General features: G+C 42.4%; 2 protein-coding genes across 4 annotated transcripts in view; one reads left to right on the top strand and one right to left on the bottom strand.

Annotated features, from left to right (window-relative positions):
- Positions 1-763: 763 nt before the first annotated feature.
- COQ9 (coenzyme Q9) lies at positions 764-17,145 on the bottom strand. Of its 2 annotated transcripts, none has more exons than XM_077132534.1 (9): positions 17,018-17,145; positions 11,260-11,428; positions 9,977-10,112; positions 5,151-5,293; positions 4,781-4,865; positions 3,564-3,668; positions 2,123-2,278; positions 1,771-1,824; positions 764-1,432 (listed from the first exon to the last, which is right to left on the bottom strand). In XM_077132534.1, the coding sequence occupies exons 1-9, from the start codon at positions 17,085-17,087 to the stop codon at positions 1,397-1,399; spliced, it is 954 nt and encodes a 317-aa protein (XP_076988649.1). In that variant the 5' UTR covers positions 17,088-17,145; the 3' UTR covers positions 764-1,396. The 2 variants fall into 2 exon arrangements, with proteins under 2 accessions (XP_076988649.1, XP_076988650.1); XM_077132535.1 differs by having other exon boundaries at positions 764-1,416.
- Positions 17,143-20,212, top strand: part of CIAPIN1 (cytokine induced apoptosis inhibitor 1) — a 40,686-nt gene continuing 37,616 nt past the window's right edge. Inside the window, exon 1 of one of the 2 annotated variants that reach the window (XM_077132536.1) lies at positions 17,143-17,270. The gene's annotated coding sequence lies outside the window, so the exon portion shown is untranslated. The remainder of the gene's footprint in view (positions 17,271-20,212) is intronic. The other variant, XM_077132537.1, reaches the window with a different exon arrangement.

Raw genomic sequence — 20,212 nt, 5'->3', positions numbered from 1 at the left:
GGTGAACTCGTAGGAGTGGTTGGGAACTTGAGAATAATGAAGCTTATACAGAGAAGAGAGAGGCCCTAAAATCGAACATGGCAGGGCTACATTGAGGGGGCAGGAGAAGGAAAAGTAATGAGGGAAGGAGATATACAGGAGTTTGCCTTGGCAAGGAGAGACACCTCTTCCTAATTCAAGAGAGGAAGGGCATTGAATGGACCCTTGCTCCACAGTCTGTCTTCTCAATAAAGTCAGAATCAGGTCCTCTGCTGAGTGTGAGGTAGATACTATGAAGGGTAAAGGAAAGAATGGAATGAAATTTGAAACAGCTGCTGCAGGGAACTTGCCAGGGTGTCAAGAGATGAAAAGAATTACAGAGGTGCTGAAAGGATCTAATGAGAAGCCCATGAGACGAGACCTGAGGTTCCTATTAGCTCATGACTTCCTCTGTCAATATGCAGCAGACATGGTTAGGGGAGGGTACAGCAGAGGACAGAGCTAACCAGACTTGCAAAGGGAGCCCAGCCAGTTCAAATGGTTAGGTATAGCTGGATGAGCAGTCAAGGCAGTTCTGGGGAGACCCAGACCCAGAGAGGCAGAGTCGCCATAATTACTCATTAGGTATAGGCCAGCTCCAGAACTAGCTAGCCTTGCTGCTAGCCTGAAGCATTCTCCACAATACTCTCTTCTTCTGGGGTCTCAGATACCTGCTAAGGCCTATATGGAAACAACTACACAACAGGAAACTGCTTCAAACACATTTATTTTATATATATATATATATATATATATATATATATATATATATTTTTTTTTTTACAGATTCTAAGTTCATGAATGATCCTGCAATGCATGCTGGTATAATGCAAAACCAGGCCTGGGATCACACTTCTGGCCAGGCTGGGTATCACTGTCAACAGGTACCTGTCCCAGGTGCAGCAACTCAGAAGAGTTTTTGAGAGGGAAAGGGGACCCAAGGAACACTTCTGGTGCATATGCCCGGGTTGTACTGGGGTTCAGCTGCCACCTAGCGGTGACTTCAGATACTGACCCTGGCTTGGGAGCCCCAGAAAGCATTTCTAAGGTTACAAGATCAAGTTGCCCATGGGATCATGATGGGGATGAGGTGAATTTCTGTGTTGAATTCTTGGTTGAGACACTAATTTTTTTCAATCATACAGCTGCAATGCAGAAGGCATCAGGAATCCTGGTCTGGTATTTGGAACTGAAGATGTGGCCCAACTCCAGGCCAGAAATGGATCAAGTGCCCTGTGGTTTCCAGGTGGCTGTGGTAGTGACCCAGATGTCCTTCAGTGTTTTTCCATCAATATCCTGTTTATGGATGGCAGTCACACTTTTCAAAGCCCTTTAAATATATCCGCTTTTTTTTTTCTGGGCACACTAGGCTTCTTTCTCACCGGCGTTGATTTAGACCTGTCAAGTTCTTAAGCTGATACAGGGATGAAAAAAGAGAGAGAATGGTGGGGGCCTAGCCTTGCCTATGGGACTCCACTGGGAAAAATCAGCATTTTTAAGGGAGCAGGCATGGCTATGATACAGTGACTTGACATAACTGGGCCCTAGAAGCTAGTGACTTTTCTTGATACCCAATAAAAAAATAAAGAGGTAGGGTATTTGAATCAAAAGATTACAAGGCTGAACCACTGTCAGTCTTATTATTAGCTTTCCAGTTTAAGGTTACTTAAACTGTGGGGGAAGTGACATATGTAAGTATCACAGGGCTGGAGTGGGATGGGGGCAGGCTGGAACGAGCTGGGTGATACTCACTGTCACTGCTGCGCCCATGAGTCCCTGTACCAGTGCCTCTCCAGTGGACTTGACCTAGAAGAAGTCAGAGTCAGGTTCCCTTAAGCCCCAACACAAGCCAAAACTGGGGCAGACAGGACAAATCAGGAGACCTGTAAATTACAACAGGTGGGGATGAGGGGGCCTGGTACTAGGGGAAGAGCCTATGGACAATATAGTCTTAAGTGGGCAAAGGTACTGCCAGCATGAGATAAAACTGGATGGTCCCCCTGGGAAGGCCAAAAGGGATCAAGAGAACAGAAAGGTGAACAGCTGTGGTCCAAGGAGAACACGTGTGCTTAGTGAGGCTTCCCAAATGGCTGGCCCCAATTACCTGTTTGGCGGTGTGACCCATGTTCATTGCATCATTAATCCTGTTTTCCAGGAAGCGCCATGTGTCCTCAAAGTCTGGGGAGGAGTCCTGCATCATCACCAGCTCTGTCGTATTGTAGATGCCAGCTAGCACGGCTCGGCGAGTGTACCAGTTAAACTGCAAAGGAACCCATCCAGGAAGGTGAGTCACCCTTGTTGTGGGTTTGAGGACGTTTGAAGCAGTCCCTACCCAAGCCCATGGAGATTTATAGGCTCTCTCATTATTTCCTCTTATCCTCAGATCCATACAGCCCTCCAGACAACATGAATTACCCTACTAGTTTCAAACCTGTTGGGCATCAGAATTACCTGAGAACAAAACTATAAGCTCATGGGCTCAACTTCTTAAAGTTTAGAGTCAGTGGGTTGAAGTAAGCATCATGAAACTAGATGTTTAATAAGTACCTCAGGTGACTTTGCTAAATCCAGTCTATTTTGGAACTACTGGTGAAAAGACTAATTCTTAGAACAACTTGGTCCTGGGACTCTGTGATCAGCCAGTTATGACCAAACCCTGGTGTGCTCATCAATGAAGTGAGGACTGGAGCAGGGTCATGGACAGATTAGAACATCTAGGAAGAACTGAGAGTTCAAGTCTCTTGACAAATTTTGACTGTCCTGGCAAACTATGCTTCCGAGCACCAGCTCAGCTGCTTGGTATTTTATTCCTTTAATTTTGTTTCTTTCTAATTTCATTTTCCCACCATCTCAGTTGGTGGTCTATTCCTACATAGGGGAAGTTTATTAAAGCACTTTGTTACAACTCTGATGGGAGCATCACTTTCTTCCCCATCCGAATTCCACAAAGTATCATCACATATTAATTTATTTTATGAAGGTATATGTTTTCTTTCTTTCATGAAAAAAATTTCCTACCAGAAAGATGGCAGCATTAACAAGTCAGATTCTTTCTTGGTGCCTGTTAAACAGTTTTTTCTTCTCTCAGCAAAGCAAGGCTGGGGAAAGGAAGGTTCTTTCTAAAGCAATGGGTGTTTCTGTGGCATTTCTTTTTAAAAAATCAGTCGCAGGAAAGACACACACTGAGAGATTCTGTAGTAGAATCTAAATCTTAGGAGAATGAAAGAAAAAAGCTATAAAAAGGCAGCCCAATCAAAAGTCCCTCCAATGCCTGATGTCCCACTATAGGTCAGAAGGAATAATCACCAATTTGTAGCTAGAATGCTGATGCTAAATGAAGACCTAGATACCAGATTGGCTTGTTGAGTGACCTTCTTTACATCTTAGCCTCTCCTTTCCAAGATAGAATGACACTGCATGTCCCCTGAAGGGACTTGTGACCAAAGAAATTTCACAAATGTCTTGAAGAAATGCTCAGGGCAGACACCAGTTTGCTGTAACCTAAGCCTTTCCCAGGATTCTGCGGTCCCGTGAAAAGCACTCACGTCAGTGGACTGGTCCCCAGCATAATGCCACATGTCATCCACCATGCTGGTGAGTAGGTTCAGGCTAGGTGGGATGTTGTGAGGGAGCATGAGGATGCTGAGGGCCTGAGGAGAGAACAACAGGGAACAGGTACTGCACATGGGTAACAACCAAGTACAGGTGACTGGTATCTTGCCCTGCCACAAAGGTACAAAGGGGCCTTCCCAGCTCCAGTTCTCTGAGACCCACCATCCGCCCCCACTGGAGTGAGCTCCTGGCATCAACGTGCAGCTGATGAAAGCCAGGGGCGGAGTCCTCTCCTGAGCTGGTCCAATCAGATTCTCCATCCCTGGCATTTGGAATTGGGAATGCAGATAGCTAGAGGGTTGGGACTGGTATCTCTAAAACTACAAAGAACAAGGAAGGAAAAGGGATCCCTGTTCTGGAACATGGAGGAAACAGCAGAGATGGGGGGTGGAGTGGAGGCTGGGGCTTTTCCAGTTTCAAAATCTGGGCCACTCCTAGGGCCTAGCAGCATTCTGCCCTTGATGCACTATGGCAATGTCACAATAAATTCCTCCCCCCCTTTTTTGCTTAAGTTAACTCATGTTGATTTGGTACATGCTCAATAGTCTTCCAGCTGGACAGAGTACAGGAGATGATTTCTGAGTCCCTTGCACTCCTGATATGCTTTGACTTTTTATACTTTCTCAACTGAGTAAATGGCCCAGCATTGTGACATCCTTGAAACAAAGGGAAATTGAATCTTCAAAAAACGGAAAATAGCTCTTGGCATGAATACTCCAATTTCCAAGCATCATACTGACAATTCAATAAGAAGTGCCAGTTCTCTGAGATCTGGAATATGACAGGACTATTTCTAAAAGTAAGGATGCCCACTCAAATCCTCTGACTTCTCTTAAATTTCTCCATGGATTCCTTCTCACTGAAGACCTGGTAGCACATTCAGGCCACCAAGACCCTACCTAGAGTATGATTTAGTATCCAAGGCCACTCACATTTCCAGGGACTGAGACTCAGATGTCTCAGTTACTCTTTGGCACTACCATGTTGGAACCCTAGCTCCACCGAGCGCACTCATGTGTATGTGGAGATAAGAGTTAACTTTTGAAGTGTAGAAAGTCCTTGAGTGAAACGTGCTGAGAATTCTGAACATTCATATTACTGCTGCTGTGAATATTACTGTTGCTCTTGGGCCTGGATTTAGACTCTGTACCCGGGGCCAGTGCTCAATGTACGGAATCAGCATTCTCAGTCTGGTTTCCACTGCATCCCTCAGGAACTGGTCTGTCTTCCTCTTCCTGGAAGAGGGAAAAGAAAACAGTGTATCTCTGGATCAAAGGAATGGGCTCGGTGCCACTACAGTCTACTCAGCCTTAGGGAGGCAGGTCCCACCATCTCCTGATGCTGGCCTGACTAAAGTTGCCAGTGACAGGGTACTGGGTTTCAGTCCCAACAAAGCAGCAGGGCTACTCAATGCCACTCTCTCCTGGCTCTGCTTGGATTGATCTCCTGGGGACAGCTCGTGTAGCCTGAGTTCCCTGCTCCTCAGCTGCCACCCTGAGCAATAATGCCACAGGACTCACTCTGCCTGGCCCAGCTGTACCAGCTTCTGCTCCTCTTCTAGCACACGGCTGAGCCGAGCATTGCACTGAGTCACAAAATGCAGTATCAGCTCACTGCCATCATTCCCAAACATGCTGGCTGCTGCACTGGAGAGGCCCAGAGACTACAAAAGGGGACAGAGGAAACAGAAAAGTAGTGAGAAGTACAGTGGACATCTGTCGCCTGTTTATCATTAATGTCTCTTTCGAGTAACAACACTGGCTTTTCAGTGGGGCACCCCCACTCCCCACTCCCCACTCTTGGTTCATGTGATGTAGGTGAAGCTGACTGACTACTGATCCCCCCAAACCACATCAAAATCCTTGGTGTGCCTGGAGGTTATTCTTATGCATTAAATAGATATCACCTTTTCAGTTAAGGCGTAACAGAGAGGCTGGAGGGAAGTGCCTGAAAATGTAGAGCTGTGTTCCAGTAGCCACGTTTCTTGAAGATGATTATATAATGATAAAGCTTTTGCAATGTGACTGTGTGATTGTGAAAACCTTGTGTCTGATGCTCCTTTTAGCTACCTTATGGACAGATGAGTAAAGCATATGGATTAAAAATAAATAAATAATGGGGGAACAAATGTTACCATAAATTTAATAGATTGAAATGCTAGTGATCAATGAAAGGGAGGGGAAAGGGGTATGGTATCTATTAATTTTTTTCTGTTTTCTTTTTATTTCTTTTTCTGAATTGATGCAAATGTTCTAAGAAATGATCATAACGATGAATACACAATTATGTGATGAAAAAAAGAATGTTTTTATGTTAAATTTTACCAATAAAAATACTAAAAAAAAAAATCCTTGGTGTGTGGGTGGGCCATGGTGGCTCAGAAGGCAGAGTTCTTACCTGCCATACCGGAGACCCACATTCGATTCCTAGCCTGCCCATGCAAAAAAAAAATCCTTGGTGTGTATGCAAAGCATGGGATATAGGCTCAGATAATTGGAGCTCATAGTGACTGGCTCAAGGATGGGTATAAGATCAGATCTATGTCTAAGAGTCTGCCTTAGGCCTTTTGTTAACACTAATGGGAAAGAGGTGTTCCCCTCTTGCTACGGTTGCTGAGCTATTTTCAATCCTTCATGGGAAGCTCCTGCTGAGAATAAAGCTCACAGAGAGTAAATCACAGCAGAGGCAACAAAAAGAGCTAGTTCCTGGCAGCATAATCTAAAAAAATTGTACCAGAACCACTTTCAGATGTTTTCTGTTACTAAGTGAGCCAAAATATTCCCTTTTTTGATTAAGCCAGTTAGAGTTGGGCTCCTACCACTTGCAACCTAAAGAGCCCTAACTAACATAGCAAGGGCAGGCTTGGGAAAAGAAAAAGATTAAAAGAGCACTCGTAACTCTCTCGCTGAGCAATTCATAGAGTCCAAGTCTCCTGGGAATTGTGTCTCTCAGTTGTTTCAAACAAACAATGAGTTGTCAAGGAGTTAACAAAGCCGTGAAGACCACTTCTATTTCTGATACACAGCAATCATTGAGCATCGACTGGAGGCAGAACCTTGACAGCAGAGACAGGAGGCAAGAGAGGAACAAAAAATAACCCACTCTGACAGTGGGGAAACCACCTCTCTTTTGCTGGAAGTGTATGGTCTTTCTGGAGGACAACTTGGCAATGTGGACAACAGCAGAGGTGCAGCAGCAATACCCACAATTATCATGTGCTCACTGGGTGCCAGGGATCTCGTTATTGAGCACATGGTACACTGACTCCTCCCAAGTCTACCAGACAGGTAATATAATCACCATTTTACAGAAGAGGAAACCTAGGCTTAGAGAGAAAGCTCTTAACTAGTATACCATACTGCTTCCAAGATGTGACAAGAACCTCAAAAATATACATACTCTATGAGCCAGCTGTTAAATTATTGTCTCTCAACTCTAAACCTGTTCTTTATTTTCTACTTTGTGATGCAGGAACTGGGATTCTGCAAACCACATTTCTGGCTCCAGGTTAAGCTCTGCTAATAGGTCACTAGAGGGAGACTGCAAGTCTGGAGGAGGAAAAAGAGACTTGCTCCTTCCTGTTTACTTCCTGTCTGCTTGTGTAACTATCACCATTCAATGCTTCTTCATCCAGGCAGCAGTGCTCTCCCACAGTAGCAGGTGAATCCAGTTTGCAGTTTTTCCAAAATTTGCAGAACCAGGTTCATCAAGCAACTGACCTCTCTCTGCTCTCCTCCCCTCCCCACCATTCACCAGCACCAGCTGGCCAGGGCTCCTCCTAAGGTCTGGCTGCCAGCCTCAAGGGATTTCCTCCAAACTCAGAGACCCCAGCATCAACTGAGTAGCATCTCCTCCTCAGAGGTCAGAGTTTCACCGCCACAGGGTCTCTTCCCCAAGCTTCCAGTTTTAGTAATTCTAATCCTTCCCTTTTCCCTTAGCCTGAGGGACAGGAGCGGCTTCCCACAGTTGCTACCTTCATGATATCCTGGGTTTAACTTTTATCTTTTCAGTTACCTAGTTACCAAGTTTACAGGTAGTTAACATTTTATTTTGTACTAAATTCTCTCTGTTTGAATAATTGGTGTGGTTTCTGTCCCCTATTCCCTGAAAGAGCATTTTCACTTCTTGGAATCTACCCTAAAGAAAACTAATCAGAGATATGCTCATATATGTTATATAATACTAAAAAATCAGATTTTTTTTTCCAAAAAATCATTTCACACTTCTGTCATCTACTTGTTCCACCACCCTCTGTAATGAGCTCCCCTCAAACCTTTCCCAACCTCTTCTAACCTCAGGTATATGAGACAACCACATCTACTTCACAGAGAAAACCAGCCCCTAGGGACTCCCTTGACATTCTAGAAACTAAACCCACAGTCATCTTCTCCAGTTTCCCCCCCAATACATCTAAAGCCAGTCCTTCAACCAGTTTTCTGGATCTCATAATTCTTACCTTCACAGAAAGATTATTCTGGCTCCACGTGAAGATTCTGCCTATTTTTTCTTGTATCTCTGTCCTTACTCTTGTTTTCTGTACTCTTCTCATCAATGTTCAAACATGCTCTTACTTTCAGCCCATTTCCCCTCTTTATATTCTATCTCTCCTCTGCTCTTCACAGCTAAATGCCTCAAAGTAGCAATCTACTTGCACCCTCTCCACTTCGTCACCTTCCCACTTGCCTCCATGCTCCCTGCCATCGCTCCTGGCTGAACCTCATTTCTCCTGAATGAAGGGCAACAGCTCACAATGATTCTCTGTGCCACCAATCCATTTTTACATGCAGCAGCCAAAGGGATCTTTTACAAAATGCCAAATTTAAGCCTATATTTTCAGTTGCTCTTAGAATCAAATCCTAACTTAACTTGACCTTCAGGGCTTTGACTGATTTGGCTTCGAATGAGTTCTCCAGTCTTACTCATCACAAATCTCTCTTCCCTCGTGCTCCCTGCTCACTGTACAATGGTTTACTCTGGATCTCCTACTCTACCACTTCTACAAGCTGTTTCTCTATCTGGACTTGCCCATTCTTTCCATCACTCCTCAGCTCTCATTTCAAGAGCCTTTCCTGGCCACTCCCCAAACACACCCCATATTAGGTCAGGTGCCTTCATTACATGAAAAGCACCTTTTCTTGATAGCATTTATCAAGTGTATATTTAATAGCAATATCAAATCTATACTTGTATATATTTGCAGAACCAGGTTCATCAAGCAACTGACAAACTTGTATATATTTGATTAATGATGCTAGACTGGAAGCTCACAAAGGCAGGAATCGAGTCCACTCTGAACATTATGATGTCCCTAGGCCCTAGCACAGACTATTTAGTCAATAAATATTTAAAGAATGAATGATTAATAAATGAAGGTTTAAAAAATGTTTGGAAGAATAGGTACTGAGATGCTAATAGTAGAATCTTTAGCGTGATGACAGATAACTTTTTATACTTTTTTGTATCTGTACTGTTCACAGTTTCACAATGAGCATACAGTGGAGTTATAGAGTATACACATTCACTTATGTAACTTCTATCACCACTGTGCTCTTGAGAGAGAGTGGGAGTAGACAAAAGAAATAATTTAAATTTAAGTAAAGCAGCCAAATTTCCCACTATCCCTTCCACGAACAGACACCCTGTAGGAGCTTGGAATGGGAGACATAAATCTGTAATTCCCTTAGTCTCTGAACTCATCTACCTCTTATGAGTATACGTCTATGCTGTATGATTCCTTTTTATACAAGATGGCCTACATATAATTCTATTACTTAATCTAAAGCAGCAGGAAGAGAAGCTGACTGTTGGAATTAGTGAGAAACAATCATGTGTGTTGGCCTCCAAAGTGATAGTTTCCTGAGGTTTTCAAATAATATATTTCATCGATTCTAAGATGCAATTTTTTTTCATTTTAAGCAATCAGTGTTAATTGTATAGTCGATGATGTGCAATAGTTTAATAGGCAGCATTTTTTTCTTTGTAGTGATGCACAAAATAATAGTGTTTCTTACAACCAGTGGTATCTGAGAGTCAATAAAATATGGTAGTTTTGACCATAGGCAATTTTTGCCTAAAGGATGCCTTGAGAACCTAACTCCTAAGAATCAACTCCATGGTACATTCCTTTTACATTTCATATTCCTTTAATTTTTTTATATTAAAAAATAATAGTAAAATAAAGCTATTTCCACTATTTTGGAAGAAAAAACAAAATCCCCAGAAAATCCTGTAGCCAGGAGGGCCTCAGAGCCAAGCTGGAAGAAAGCATAAGGCCTTCTGCTCTGCTGGTCTAACTCTGTCCTGGATGGTTTGGGTCAGGCAAGAGATGACCCTTGCCTCAACACACCTGGGCACCTTCTGCGATCGCCTCTGCCGTCCACCCATGGGCAGGCACGAACTCCAGGGCTGCCGTCAGGATGCGGTGCTGCAGCTGCTCCTCACTCTCATGGTCCTCCTCCTCCTCGCCACCCTGGTCTGTGTACCTGAGACCCAGACCCAAGAGAGACATGGGGACAAAACCAGCACACCTCTTCACAGGCTACTGCCTGGCCAGCCAGATATGCCTGACCAGAAACCATGCTCCATCTCTAAGCACACAATGGGAGGATATTTACTTTTCTATCAGTATTGATGTTTTAATGCCCACAGGACAGAAATGATGTCATTCCTCCTCTCCCATACAGACTTAAAGAAAAGGGATTCAGTGGGTGGGGAGGACATGCAATATAAAGGCAAATGCTCCCGTAGCACCCTGGATTTCCCCACTTAAAGCCTTCACTATGCACTGCTTATATTGTTTCTTTAACTGTATTTGTACCAGACTGTAATTCCATGAGGGCAGGGATTATATTTATATTATTCACAGGGTCTGGCAAACAGCAGACCCTCAAAAAATTTGCGAATTGAAATGAAAAGTATTTTAATCAGGAAATCAGATAAATGACTAGGAATATTCTATTCAGACCTAGAGAAACTTCACAGTGACAGCATAAGAAGAAAAAAACATATCTAACAAAAATGTACATTATTATTATTATCTCTGAAGGACAGTTTGGCCCCACATATGTATTAAAAGGTTAAATGTACACATCCTTTAATCAACGCTCCCGCTTTTAAGGAAACACATACTTAAATCATTTTTCATACTAGCAGAGAAAATTTAAATACCCATCAATAAAAGGTTAAAAAAATTTTGGCACAGCTATTTACTGGAACATTATTTAGCCATTTAAAATAAGGCAAATGATGAAAGAGTGGGAAAAAATACACAGGATCTGGGACTGCATATATAGTTTATAGTGCAATTATTTATTATATACATAGATTAATACATGAAATATGCTTAGCGAGACATCTACTAAGAGTATATTTACCAAAATGTGAGCATGAGTATCTCTGGGTTCATAAATTTTGGTTATTTTGATTTATGTTTATGCATTTCTTTGTACTGTTTAGATGCTTTAGAATAGGCAAGCACCATTTTTATAAAAACAACAAGTTTTTTCAAAGACAGCCTTGAAAACAAGGGAGGAGGAGGAGGGGCGTGGAGAGGAGAGAGGAAGAAGTGGAGGAGAAATAGAAATATCCAAATACACCCAGAAATGGGCAGATTGGGGATCTGGCGTTTACCTGGGAGGTGAACGAGAAGACTCTGGCTTGGGCTCTCCTGCCCCCTGTGTCTCAGAGTGTTGCTGAGAAAAAGAGGGGGGAGGTTGCTGCTTCTGCCCCCCTGAAGATGTGAGCCGCACAGCGGAAGCAGAGGAAGCACGTGGCACCAGAGGTGGTCGGTAACGAAACACTGAAACAGAAATTGGGTAGGTCATTCAGGCACACTTTTCAGGGAAGAACTTTTGAGACCAAGAGTGATACCAAGGATAAGGAGGAGGAAAAGCAGAGTTGAGTCTACACTGGGACAGTTCAATTGACCACTGGGGTCTTACACAAACATCACAGATAAACTGGCAACTGAGGAATACGGTGTGGCAGCAAAAGTGGTGAGCTGGAAACAGAGGACCTGGCTTTTAGGCCTGTTTACCGGTAATTTGTTAGCTGTGTGATATTTGGCAAGTCATCACCCAAGCCCATGTGCATTATTTTAAAATCTGCAAATTAAGAGTAATCTGTACTTGCTCAGTGGAAAGGCTGTAAGATCCAAATAAAAAGTGAAAGCGCCTTGGAAATGTTACAGTTATATATTATGGCCAGAGCACTGGGCTAGAAATTAGATCTGAGTCTTGACTCTCCAACTGGCATCTCTGGACAGGTCTTCCACTTTCCAATAACTTCAGGAAATTCCCAGTCATCATTTTTTTCCAGTATTTTTTCTGCTCCTCTCTTTCTCTCCTCCTGATACTCCCATTATGTGTTGTTTGCTTAGTAGTGCCCCACAGTCCTCTGATGCTCTCTTCATTTTTCTTCATTCTTTTTTCTCTGTTCTTCAGCTTGCATAATTACTATCAACCTATCTTCAAGTTCACTTATTCTTTCTCCTGCCAGCCTAAATCTACTGTTGAGGGCTTCTGTGAATTTCTTTATTTCAGTTACTATACTTTTCAGCTCCTTAATTTCCATTTGGTTCTTTTTTTCTTTTTAATGTGACTTCAAATTTAAAACTTTGTGCTTTGAAGAACACTAAATAAATGCAAAAAGACAATCCACATACTCTGAGGAATTATTTCACATCATATATCTGATAAGAGATATGTATCTAGAATATCTTAAAAATAATCTTATAACTCTACAATAAAAGGGCATTTGGTTCTTTTTTATCATTTCTCTCATTCCTGATATCCTCTATATGATGGGACACTGTTGTCACACCTTTCTTTACTTGTTTAGTCATGGTTTCCTTTAGTTCTGTGAACATGTATATAATAGCACTTCAAAGTCTTTTTCTGATAAATCCAGCATCTAGTCTTTCTCAAAGGCAATTTCTGTCTGCTTTTTTCCCCAGCGTATGGGTCAAAATTTCCTGTTTCTTTGCATGCATTATAATTTTTTTCTCAGAAACTGAACATAATATTCTACAGGTACAGGTCCCTACCCCCCCGCCCCCCCGGGCTTATTGTTGCTATCTCCTTGTTTATTGGTTTAGCGACTTCTTGGCTTATTTTAAAGAAGTCTGTTTATCCTCCCTGTTCAGCCTCTCACACTGTATCTCAAGGTACAGGGATAACAGTGGTTTGGATAGGGTTGTCTTCCTCTTTCCTTAACCAGTTTCAGTTACTAACTGCACTAATTGCTCACTGATTGCTCTAGTGTTTCCAACAATGCCCTGGGGGCATAAGCTGCTCTACAAACTAATGCAATCAAATTCCGGCTCCTTTTAAGGAATAGTTTCTGACATCAGGATTTGATTTTTGTTCTGATCACAGGAAGGTTCCTCTCAGCTATCTTATTACAAGTTCTCGCCTGTAAACTAGCTGGCCTACAATATAGGCAGTACCTTTTTCTAAAAATTTATTTATTAATTAAAAAAATAAGAAACAAAATAAAACAACATACATAATCAGTAATTCACAATATCATCACTTAGTTACATATTCATCATTTCTTAGAACATTTGCATTAATTCAGAAAAAGAAATAAAAAGACATTAGAAAAAGAAATAAAACGAACACAGGAAAGAAAAAAAAGATTATACCTACCATACCCCTTACCCCTTGCTTTCACTGATCACCAGCATTTCAAACTAAATTTATTTTAGCATTTGTTCCCCCTATTATTTATTTTTATTCCATATGTTCTACTCCTTTGTTGACAAGGTAGATAAAAGGAGCATCAGACACAAGGTTTTCACAATCACACAGTCACGCTGTGAAAGCTATATCGTTATTCATTCATCCTCAAGAAACATGGCTACTGGAACACAGTTCTACTTTTTCAGGTAGTTCCCTCCAGCCTCTCCATTACATCTTGACTAACAAGGTGACATCTATTTAATGCGTAAGAATAACCTATAGGATAACCTCTCTACTCTGTTTGGAATCTCTCAGCCATTGATACTTTGTCTCATTTCCCTCTTCCCCCCTTTTGGTCGAGAAGGCCCTCTCAATCCCTTGATGCTAAATCTCAACTCATTCCAGGGTTTTTCTCAATCCCTTGATGCTGAGTCTCCGTTCATTCCAAGATCTCTGTCCCACGCTGCCAGGAAGGTCCACACCCCTGGAAGTCATGTCCCACGTAGAGAGGGGCCACATCTGAGCAACAAAAGAGGCTCTCTTGGGGGTGACCCCTAGGCCTAAATTTTAAGTAGACTTGACCTATCCTTTGTGGGGTTAAGTTTCATATGAACAAACCCCAAGACTGGGGGCTCTGTATAGGCAGTATCTTGACCGTCCTCCTCTCACAACTGCCTCTCACAACCTATATTGTTCTTATGAGTGTGTCTTTAGGTTTCAATTTCTTCACTGTCTGTAGCAGAGGACATGGTTGCTTTGGGAGATTGAGCTGTTTTATAATCTATCTCTTGCACTAGGCAAAATCTCTAAACCAGGGCTTTGGAGCTGGGGACAATGAGAAGCTTCTCAGTGGCAACCCATTCTAGATGTTCCCTTGGGTAGGGAAAGGAAGCAGTCTTGGATTCTCTCCTCTTGCCTCTCCTGGCAGGGAAACACCACTTCACACAGGGGCAAGAATGATCTCAAGGCACCACACTGAAGGCAGGGTCTCTGTTCCATGAGTGGCCAGAAGAGAGTTCCCAACTCTCAATAACACTCCCTGAGAAGCATACCCTCCATCTGTGTGCTGAGCCCTGTATTTTGGCTTCAGCATCTTGGAGTAGAGATTTCGCCTTGCTGAGCTCAGAGTGGGGTGGGAGGGAACAGTCCTGGTCCAAATACAATAGACTCTCCTTTCTGGAATTCTCAAAGACGTTCTTAAAGACATGTTTCTTCATCTGCTGTTTACCCTTGGGACTATTTCCAGAAGCTTTAAATGGTTGATTTTTTTTAAAGTTTTCACTAATTTTTCAGGGAAACAGGTCAGCAGAACTCATATTGTCATGATGGAAATCATAACCCTAGATGTTACTTTCACTAAACATTTATTTTGGAATTCTATATGAAAATAACAAAAGGGCATTGATTTTAAGAATCTAAGGACTAGTTGTGGCTCAGCAGATATGGCTACTGCGGCAAGCCCGGTACCAATCTGACAAGCTCAGAACTTCAGAAGGACAGTGAGGTACAGCAAGATGGAAGGATTTTGGATTTGATTAATGATGTCTGGTGAGAAGACAAGCTGCCCTGTAAGTATACTGCAATACCAGTGAATGAGCTTCCTGAACCTGAACAAGACAATGGTGGCACCACAGAACCCGCTAAAAAAAAACAATGAAGGGGACAGACTTAGCTTTACAGTACCTCCATGAGAAGATTCTCTCCTTTGGAAACTGACACCTGGCTCCTTTTCATGAACAGATTTTTTTTTTTAAGTGCATAGATACATATGTTTTCTGTTTTTTACTCAGATCTTTTAGCGATGAATCAACACTCAAAAGTGTACACCCACTTGGCTTGTGGCAGCAAAACACAATGTGAAAATATTCATTGGATGAGAAACTTACTGAGATTTCTCAGGTATGGAGAATATGTGACTCTTTGAACCCAAAATTCTCATTCACTAGCTTGTATGTGAACATGAGTGGTTAAACATCTGCCTTTAAGTCTGATTTTATCTTAGTCAGAACTGAACACTTTTCCACTACTTCTCTGCGTCACATAATAGTTGACTGAAGATATGAGAGGGAAAGGCAAAGAAAGAGGAAGTTGGATGTGCAAATTATTAACTTCTCATATATCCCCACTTGAAGAATTGAGTGGATATGTAATTAGCCTGTGAATGCTATAGAGATATAGTTATCCTATTCACTGATTACTGGGATCCCTAAGATTCTGCATGGTATTTTCAAGCTTTGGGTGAGTTTACAGATTTAAAAAAATTATCTAAGAGTTACGTCTCTCTCTCTAAAATTTCCTTTGGTGCTACTGGAAAGGATCTTGCATTAGATGGACCACCAGTTTTGTCTAGTAACAGCATTTCTTATTTCTCAGAGCCCTGTCAAATATAACCAAGGCACCATGGAAACAGTAGTGGGTTCTGTATTTGTATAAGAATTTGTACTCTGAAACATTCATGTACATTATCTTCTGGAATCATCTGACTATGTTAAATGGTATCTTTATTGTTCCCCACCCAGAATGTAAACTCTGTGGGAGGAGGACCTGGTTTATACTTCTTTATCCCTCACTGGAAAACAGAGAACACTGAATAATTGAAATCTCTCTTCTCATTCCTTTTTTTTTCCTTTTTTAAACTGGGTACTATTCACCTAGTTTTTAGGAGGAAGAGACACATCACAAAACAAATGACTTTATATCAGGATTTCAATCACAAGCATGATTCTAGCAGCTATCCTGTAATCAAACACATCCAGGCCAGCCATCCTCCGCATCAGTGGTCCCGCCTAGAAATCTTTCTCTTCAGAATAGAGAACCCAATGCACCAGTCCCTTCTATGACTAAAGAAAGACAATCTTGTGGGAAGAATTATGTTTACGAAAACAAAAATTATACGAACAGAGAAAACAAAACAAAAAAACTTTTCAAAAACTAGTGCCTTCAAAGTCATAGTTCTTCCACGTTCCAATTAAATGAGGACTTACTACGAAAAAAAAGAATCTATGGAATAACTCAGGGAATAATGGCTTCAAAAGGGCTGGAACAGAACAATATGTGTAAAAATATCAGTATCTTTTTTAATGTACTTTTATGTAGTTCATGTAGAAAAAAGGATTGGAGCAAATACTCAACATTTTTAAAAGAAGGTGACAGGTCTCAAAGTATGATTGTGCAATCTTTGTGGTCCAAGAGAAAATTTTAGGTGGACCACAGAGAATATTATTTCATTAGTTATATATTTATGCTAACGAGTCAACGTATACATTCTAGTTATGGAAGGTGATACTAGCTTTCCAATTATGGCATGAAAAAAGCTTTCTTTTAGAGTTAAATGTTTATACTATAAAAACTCAGACGTACAAATAAAAATACTAAATTTACAGTGACAAGATGATAGTCTGCCGGCTCTACAATCGACGAGCTGTTGACCCCGGCCACCCCTGCCGTCTCTACGGGTTCTTTAACTCCATAAAATGGGGGTGATAGATCCTGTCTCTTGCCTGCGACAGCTCCAGGCTGGGAAGCCCAAGCCCCGCCAGGCGGTCCGTTAGGCCCGTGACTAACAGGTCGACGACCCGGCGCCGATGTCCTTCACCTCACCTTGCTCGCGGGCCGCCACGATGGCCCCTTTCGCCTCGCACTCAGCGGGCTCGGCCTCGAGTCCCCACCCCCCTACTCCCGTCTCCCCGGCTCAGCCGCCCCCTCACCGGGCCAGCACCGCAGTTGCAGGACCCTCCTGCCCACCCGGCTGAGACCACCGGACACCGCCACCGCCATCTTGGAAGCGGGCACGCCTCCACGACGGCGCCGTCGGCCACGTGACGTGCAGCGCGGCCACATGAATGTAGCGCCTCCACTTCCGCTCTCTCGGGGTTGCCGTAGCCTCCTCCTCCTCTCGCGATAGGTGCGATTTGCCGAGCCGCCGCTTGCGAAGAAACTCCTAGCGACCCAGGCGGCAAGGTGAGCGCGGTCTTGGAGGCCTGAAAGCCGGCTGTCTCTCAATGGCTCCTTCCCTGCCCTCGGCTCCCCCTATCCCCCACTTCTCATTGCCTTTTCCCTGTCCCCACCCTCGGTGGGAACGTAACCATGTCCACCCCCCTGAGAACCTCCGTAGCTTTTAACTAACTAAGGGAAGCCAGTGCGAGGGGCCGGCGGCCGGCTTCTGGCTTATCCGGGGACCTCGTCTTTCGTGCAGCCGGCCGGGATTTGAGCCCCCGGAGGGTACTGCAGGTTGTAATTTTGAGCCTATTGCTTGCCTGAGTCTCCATGGTGTTGAATTGATATAACTATTTCCCATACTTGCCAGATCGAAAGAATCATCTACGATGCTTATTAATAAAGCGGACACTCAATTTTTTCTCCTGGAAAGTTGAGTCAGCGTGTCTGGGTGCGGTACAGGAATCTTATTTTAAAAAGTACCCCAGGTACTTTTTAAAGATCTGCAAGTTCGGGAAAGGCTGGTGTTGCTCATTCTGCTGTTATTGAGTGCCAGGCTCTGGGTGGCTTAAGGAGGCCATGGCCTAGGGACTAGATAGGAATATCAGCACAGAGCACCTTCCTGGGTTATCATCAGGGAAGACTCAGTAGGAAGTAAGTGGGTTTTGGATCCGGGATAACTGACAGAAGCTAAGCATGTGATTCTGTACATTTTGTGTGTGCAATTAAACCAGGTTCCTTGTGTCTTTGAAAGTTGTATTTTGCATCCCACTTTATCAATTCTAGTTTTTTCAGAGTATCCTGCTTTCCCCTTCTGTGGGTGTGGGCATAGGAGAGAGGGCCTAAGCTGAAACTACTCCACATATGTTAGCATTTTGGATCCATATCTCTGGATTCAGCTAAAGCACTGCTGATCAGTTAACGAGGATTTGTTTTGTGAGTTCCATCTATCCATCTTCAAACGAGCCCTGCCTGTGGAAACTCTAGTTCATCTTGGATACCAGTACTGAAACCCTTAACTTGTGACAGATACCCAGTTGTCTGGAGACAAAGTATTCCACTTTTCCTTTGAGTTTTCCATTTCCTTTCTGATTATTACTTTTTTTTTATTTGTATGCTGTGTGTCAAGGGTCACATTTCATTCTTTTTCTATGAAATGCAACACCATTTGTTGAATTTTTGTTTTTGTCTAACTTTTTGTTTGTTTGTTTTTGCTTGTTTGGGAAGTACCTGGTCTCTTACCTGCATAGCAGGTAAGAATTCTATCACTGAACAACCCTTGTACCACCACCACCCCTTTTTTTTCAAGTCTTTGTGTGTGCATGAGAGCACATGTATGCTTCAGTTAGCTCATTTTAATTTATAAATCAGTAACTTGGTATTCTCAGAATTTTTTGTGCCCCTAACTTAAAAAGATTAGTCTTTGGTTTGAACTAAAGCCTAAAGTTAACCTTGTTTTATGTTTACTGGCTACTTTGAAATAAATGAGTGCATCTCCAAGAAGGTATTCTGAGACAACTGCTTTCACTGTCTGCCAGTAACATTTTAAAGAGCTGTGGACGTGTATGTGTAATGGTCAGAGTTGAAAAGGTGCCTAATGAATAAGCCCAGTGGTGTAACAATGACTTCCACTCCACCTCTTTTTAGTTATTAAACCAGGCTCTGAGTCACAGCTTCTGAGTATGTTGGCTTAAGTGCTGGACTTTTTTCTATGATTTTTTAAAAAAACAGATTCACAACAAGAACACAAAACTTCAGTGACAAGTAGCATACTCTGGCTTTTAGATATTTAAAAGAGCATTATCTCCCATTTTATTTGGAAAATGTGCTACCTGAAAGTTTCTCTCTTTTGAGGGTTGATATTTAATAAGGCTGCATATGAGCTGCCTCTTGCCATAAGAATGTTAGTTTGGGAGGATATGAAACACAGCATTTTACACTTTTCTAGTTTACTGACATGGTCGCGCTGGGTTGCAGTTTAAGATGTCACAAAATGCAACTCTTATCAGATATGGCTTCTCTCTCTAAGCTAGTATTCTAGTTTGCTAGCTACTGAAATGCACTATACTAGAAACAGGACGGCTTTTAAAAAGGGGGATTCATTAAGTTGCAAGTTTATAGTTCTAACGCCATGAAAATGTCCTTTATTGGGGTTTGCAGTGCTGTCAGGATAATAATAGATAGGCATTCCATATGGAAGGAACCAGGTAAAAAAGCGTGAGAATGAAAATGCAAAGTTTTTTTTTTTTTTTTTTCAAGAACAAGACTGAAAATTGAGCTGTGGGAACAGGAGGGTGAGAGATACAGGTGGAGTCAGATTATGAAGGACCTGAAGCAGAAGGCTAAGAAGATTTGACATTTGCTCTAGAAAATAAAACCTTTATTTAGAAACTCCTTTAGGAAATGAGAGACAAGATAAACGTACTGTGGTATTTAAGGGCGGCTGGCTAACTTGGCATGTTTTGTAGGCAAAGAGGAAGGAGTCATCTGAAGTGACTGAATTTAAAGAAGAAAGAGTGTAGTGGACGTGGCTTAAATTCACTTCCACAGTGTCTCTGGTGGCATAATTGTCACTGAGTTAGCCACTTCTGCAGAGTTAAAAGTGTTCAGAATAAGCCTAATCCGTATCTGACCCCTCAACTACAGCTGTGTGTTTGTTTCATTTGTTTGAGCCCTTTTAAGTTGAAAACTTGGTGGCATTAATGTTTAAGAAATAGAAGGAAGAGCTGAGTAAAATACTGTCTCCTGGTCTCATTTCATTGTGAGCACAATCTATACTCACCTGAGGATCGAGTGGAAAGGAAAATTGTCCTATAGGGTAAATTTCCATCAGTTAAAAGCATGGTCTTTGCAGTCAGCATTTGACTTTGCCTGTGTGACCCAGACAAAGTCAACTGCTTCAGGTTCCTGACTATAAAATAATAATGTCTACTTTAAGGCACTTTTAAGCTTCAAGTGGCATGGTG

Source organism: Tamandua tetradactyla, chromosome 16 (genome assembly GCF_023851605.1).
Source record: "Tamandua tetradactyla isolate mTamTet1 chromosome 16, mTamTet1.pri, whole genome shotgun sequence".
In the NCBI taxonomy this organism is placed as follows: Eukaryota; Metazoa; Chordata; class Mammalia; order Pilosa; family Myrmecophagidae; genus Tamandua; species Tamandua tetradactyla.
This window is presented reverse-complemented; position numbering and strand designations above follow the sequence as displayed.

Excerpts from the sequence above, each read along its gene's own strand:
- COQ9 (XM_077132534.1), bottom strand. The coding sequence starts at position 17,087 with ATGGCGGTGGCGGTGTCCGGTGGTCTCAGCCGGGTGGGCAGGAGGGTC. Across the intron at positions 4,866-5,150 it reads GTACAGCTGGGCCAGGCAGA|GAAGAGGAAGACAGACCAGT; the intron begins GTGAGTCCTGTG and ends TCCCTCTTCCAG. Across the intron at positions 3,669-4,780 it reads ACATTGAGCACTGGCCCCGG|GCCCTCAGCATCCTCATGCT; the intron begins GTACAGAGTCTA and ends TTCTCTCCTCAG.